Genomic DNA, 4,885 nt, shown 5'->3' with positions numbered 1-4,885 from the left:
CCTCTGCGCCCCCAACCCCCAGCCACCTCCCTCCTGGGGGCAGCCCCCCACAGGCCGCCCAGCTCACACGTCCCGCCATGGCTGCCCCACTGCCTGTGTGTTCCTGGCTCACCTGCGGGCCTCCACCCTCCCCTGCTCCTTGGACCAGTGTCCTGCCTTGCCCCTCTTCTTCCCTTCCTTGTTGCTTGTCTGGTGACCCTCCCGCCCTTCCTCTCCTCTCCTCCACCTGGATTACCCTTTCCCCCCTCTCTGTTGTGTCTTTCTGCTCATCCCCCCCTCCCCCATCACCTCTTCCTTCATCTGCTTCTGTCCCAGCTTCTGTCCCAGCGTCTCAGGCAGGACATCCACGACCCCCACCTGTGTCTCTGTGCCTGTTTTCCCAAGGCCCCGGTCCCCTCCTGCCTCCCCTCCTTGTCCCTGTGTGACCTCAGAAAGGGACAGATATAGCTTGGGGTGTGCGCTTTTGTGCATGGGGTGGGGGAGGAAGAGGAGTCATGGACGTGGCCGTCCATCTCTGTCACCTTCCAGCCCCGCCACCCTCTTTGTGGACAGCTGCCGGGGGGCCGGGAGGAGGGGGTGGTGCTTTTTAAATCACAGTCCCCAAGCTCTGCTGGGCAGTGGACAACAGAGAAGAGGGGCCCTGGTGTCCTTCAGCTCCAGCATGGGGGACAGAGGTAGCGTCTGGGGCAAGGAGAGCGGACGGAACGGTGCATCTAGAAGGCTGGGGGCGTGTGAGAGAGACCGGGGCCAGCTCAGGCCACAGGCTGTTTGGGAATCCCTCCGTGTCTGTGTCTGGAAGGACACAGTTCCGGTTCCAGGTCGGTGGGTAGCGTAAAGCCCTGGTTGAAGGCCCGGGTCCTGATGGGCTGCATTTAGGGCGGGGGGGGGAGGGCAAAGGAGCTACTGTTCTGGGTGTTCTGGGGAAGAGGAGAGAACGTGACCCCGGGTCTCCACTCCCAGACCCGGGGACAGGCCCAGCTGTGGTGTTCGGGGCACAGCCGGACCCTGGCCGCCGCTCAGCCTCCCGTACCTCTTCCCCCTCAGACAGCCAGTTCCGGATGTCCATCCTGGAGCGACTGGAGCAGATGGAGAAGCGCATGGCCGACATGGCGGCAGCCGGGCAGGCTCCCTGCCGCGGTCCTGCCGCGCCTCCGATTCAGGTACCTGCACGAGGAGGGAGCTCGGGGGTCTTCTGGAGAAGATGGCTCCGGTGTGCGGCTCTCCCGTCCCCGGCCTCCTCCTCCCTGACGTCACCCCTCTGCCGCTCCTGTTCCACCGCGGGGCAGGAGTGGCTATTCTGGGCACCCTCTTGGCACGACAGGCTTTGGACTATTTCTGATCTGAAGGGGGTGGGGGAGGGGACCGGGAGAGCGGGGCCCAAGTCCCCACGGAAGTGCACAGGGAGAGGCCTCTGGGCCCTGAGACGGAGAGGCCGTCTGCGGCTGGCTAACGGGGACACCCGGGGTCCAGACAGCTCTGGGTGGCGGGAAGCTGGCACGGGACGTATGGGCAGGGTGGGGCAGGAAGCGGGAGGGCAGGTGTGGGCGGCCAGGGCCAGCCTGAGCTGGGGACCAGGTGCTTGGGTCCCTGCACGAGGCTGTCCGAAATGCAGGATGAAGGCCAGGGGCCCGGGTTTGAGGCCCGAGTGGTGGTCTTGGTAGAGAGCATGATCCCTCGCTCCACCTGGAGGGGCTCCGAACGGCTGGCGCACGGAAGCCCCTTCCGGGGCATGAGCCTCCTGCACCTGGCTGCCGCCCAGGGCTACGCCCGCCTCATCGAGACCCTGAGCCAGTGGCGGTGAGCAGGGCTGTGCGGAGGGGGGCTGGGACAGAAGTGCCAGGGGCTGGAGGAGGGGCCAGAGACTCGGACGGGCTCTCCACCCCCCACATGTGCCTCCCACGGCCTTGCCGCACCAACCTCAGTGCTTCTAGACGGCCTGTCCCCCGGCCTCCCCGCCGGCCCCTCGATTCTGATGTTCCTGCTGTGCCTGCTCTTACCCTGACTGGGCTCCTGTCCCTGTCCCCAACCCTCCAGGAGCGTGGGGACAGGGAGCCTGGACTTAGAGCAAGAGGCTGACCCGCTCAACGTGGACCACTTCTCTTGCACCCCTCTGGTGAGCGCGCAGGGGCGGCGGGCCGCGGGGAAGGGGCAGGCGGAGCTGGGACCCGAAGGCCCAGGCCTCACACCCGCCCTCCCCACCCTGTCAGATGTGGGCCTGCGCCCTGGGGCACCTGGAGGCCGCCGTGCTCCTCTTCCGCTGGAACAGACAGGCGCTGGGCATCCCGGACTCTCTGGGCCGCCTGCCCCTGTCCGTGGCGCAGTCCCGGGGCCACGTGCGCCTGGCCCGCTGCCTGGAGGAGCTGCAAAGACAGGAAGCTTCGGCAGAGCCCCCGCCCGCCCTGTCGCCCCCCTCCTCCAGCCCAGACACTGGTGAGGGCCGCCCCCAACCTCAGAGGAGACTGCGGGTTGTGGGGGGAGACAGAGCGAGGAAGGGCAGGCAAGGGGGGAGAGGAGCGGGAAGAAGTCTGAGACGGGCCCCGGAACACCTGCTGCCCTTGCCTCTCCCTGGTCCCTTGCAGGCCTGAGCGGGGTCTCCTCGCCCTCAGAGCTGTCAGATGGCACGTTCTCTGTCACATCAGCCTACTCGAGCGCCCCGGACGGCAGCCCTCCCCCCGCTCCTCTGCCGGCCTCAGAGATGCCGATGGAAGAGACTGTCCCGGGCCAGCTCTCCACTGGGGGCCCTGAGGCCTCCCTATTCCTCATGGACTGTGAAGCCACCAACCCCCAAGGGCCAGCGCCCTCACCGCCTCCTCTCCCACCAGCCTCCGAAGTGGGGGATGCTCCTGAGGAAGCAGACGGCCCAGCGGCCGTGGACGTGATCCCGGTATACTGCTCGTGCTCGTGCGGACGGACCATAAAGGCTAGAAACGGCGCCAGGTTGGGGGGCCAGGCCGCACGGATGCTGATCATCCCCTGAAGCAGAATCTGAGTCTCGCTTCAGTTTGGGCTGTGTACCCTTATTTTGGGACAGGTGACTCAGAAGTCACAAGGCATCAGAGGTCGAAAATTCTAGAGCACAGCCGTAGCTGGAGCTGGGCTGAGGGCTTACCTGCTGAGCCCATGCACAGCCAAGGTTTCTGGGGAACTGGCCTGATGGAGGGAAGCGGGCGCTGTGTGGGGCAGAGGCTGACGAGCTGGGGGGGCTGGCAGCGGTCTGGGGAGGGAGGGAGGCTTGCACAGGGTAAAAGTGAAGCAAGACTTGAAGGAGTGTATAGAGGAGTGAATCTTTGAGCCTAGCAGCACGCTCCTCTGCTAAAACCTGGGGAGGTACCCGCGCTGGAGATCAACGGACTCACTGCGTAGTTAGTATCAGAAGCACTAAACACTTAGGCCACGTTGGCAACATGCTGACCTCACAGCTGGAGCCATCTGACCGGTGCGTCCGGCAGGTGGCAGGCACCGAGCTCAGGGGGCCGGAGGCTGCGGGCACGGCCGAGCCTGTGGGGAGCACGCGCTGGTCTTTTGGCGCGGGGCAGGGGGGCCAGGGGGCACTCAGCCCGGAGGGGCGAGTCCTTCGTTTGCTCTGCTCGTACAAGCCCGTTCAGAGTGGGTCCTTCCTGTTCTGTTTTTCACAACGTCTGGACAGAAAGGGCCACAGGGCCGGGGGGGGGGGGGGGNTGGAGCCGCTCCGGACTCACTGAGCCTCTCTCCGTGCAGGTGGACATGATCTCACTGGCCAAGCAGATCATCGAGGCCACACCGGAGCGGATTAAACGAGAGGACTTCGCGGGGCTGCCCGAGGCCGGAGCGCCAATGAGGGAGCGGACAGGGGCCCTGGGGCTCAGCGAGACCATGTCCTGGCTGGCCAGCTACCTGGAGAACGTGGACCATTTCCCCAGCTCAGCCCCACCCAGGTGACCGCCTCAGGACACCGCGTCCCGATCCGTCAAGGCGAGCCGGGAGCGGGGAGGTCCTTCCCCGGAGCCGGGGCTCCATTGTGGCCCGGGCCCCGGCCCCTGAAGAAGGGACGGGTGCTGGCTGAGGAGCTCTCGAGTCCTCCTCAGGCTCTGCGGCTGGACACGTGTCACAGTGGGCCCCAGTGCCCCACGACACCCCTCTCCCTGTCCCTGCAGCGAACTGCCCTTTGAGCGTGGTCGCCTGGCCGTCCCTCCTGCCCCTTCCTGGGCAGAGTTTCTGTCGGCTTCTGCCAGCGGCAAGATGGAGAGCGACTTTGCCCTCCTGACGCTGTCCGATCACGAGCAGCGGGAGCTGTACGAGGCGGCTCGTGTCATCCAGACAGCCTTCCGGAAGTACAAGGTCAGAGCCCCTGGGGTCCCAGGAGATGAATCACAGCAGCCCAAGTCCGGGGACCCGGTGGGCCCCAGGCTGGAGGTCTGAGACTTGCATCTGGCAGGGCCGGAGGCTGAAGGAGCAGCAGGAGGTGGCCGCCGCAGTGATCCAGCGCTGCTACCGGAAGTACAAGCAGGTGAGCACCTTCTCCCCAGAAGGCGCCCCCCACCGCGGCGAACGCACCCCCACCGCGGCCCGGAGCACTGCAGTGCTGCTGGGGCCCTAACCCGCTTCTCTCTCCACAAGCTGACCTGGATCGCGCTCAAGGTATTAGGCATGAGGTCTGGGTGTGCTTGTCGGAGACGAGGCGGCCTCTCCACGAACGCGTGGATTAGAGACCAGCACCCACTGAACTCGGGGGTGACCCTCAGGGCGCTGGGACTCTGTCCCCCCACCCCAGCCCCTGTCCCCGCTTCCCCGTCCCTGCAGTTTGCGCTCTACAAGAAGATGACCCAGGCGGCCATCCTGATCCAGAGCAAGTTCCGGAGCTACTACGAGCAGAAGCGGTTTCAGCAGAGCCGCCGGGCAGCCGTGC

At 66.0% G+C, this 4,885-nt stretch overlaps 1 protein-coding gene across 1 annotated transcript in view; it reads left to right on the top strand.

Moving 5' to 3' along the window:
• CAMTA2 (calmodulin binding transcription activator 2) overlaps positions 1–4,885 on the top strand; it is a 12,461-nt gene that overhangs the window by 7,142 nt on the left and 434 nt on the right. Inside the window, 10 exon segments of the mRNA XM_077746901.1 lie at positions 1,045–1,160; positions 1,613–1,797; positions 2,035–2,113; positions 2,208–2,430; positions 2,580–2,884; positions 3,718–3,914; positions 4,134–4,317; positions 4,415–4,486; positions 4,597–4,617; positions 4,780–4,885. The exon segment at positions 4,780–4,885 is cut by the window's right edge and continues 39 nt beyond it. Coding sequence (XP_077603027.1) covers positions 1,045–1,160; positions 1,613–1,797; positions 2,035–2,113; positions 2,208–2,430; positions 2,580–2,884; positions 3,718–3,914; positions 4,134–4,317; positions 4,415–4,486; positions 4,597–4,617; positions 4,780–4,885 — 1,488 coding nt within the window.

The sequence above is a fragment of the Crocuta crocuta genome, unplaced genomic scaffold (assembly GCF_008692635.1).
Source record: "Crocuta crocuta isolate KB4526 unplaced genomic scaffold, BGI_CrCroc_1.0 scaffold139, whole genome shotgun sequence".
NCBI classification, from domain to species: Eukaryota; Metazoa; Chordata; class Mammalia; order Carnivora; family Hyaenidae; genus Crocuta; species Crocuta crocuta.
The sequence above is the reverse complement of the archived record's forward strand: the minus strand, read 5'-3'. Positions and strand labels throughout refer to the sequence as shown.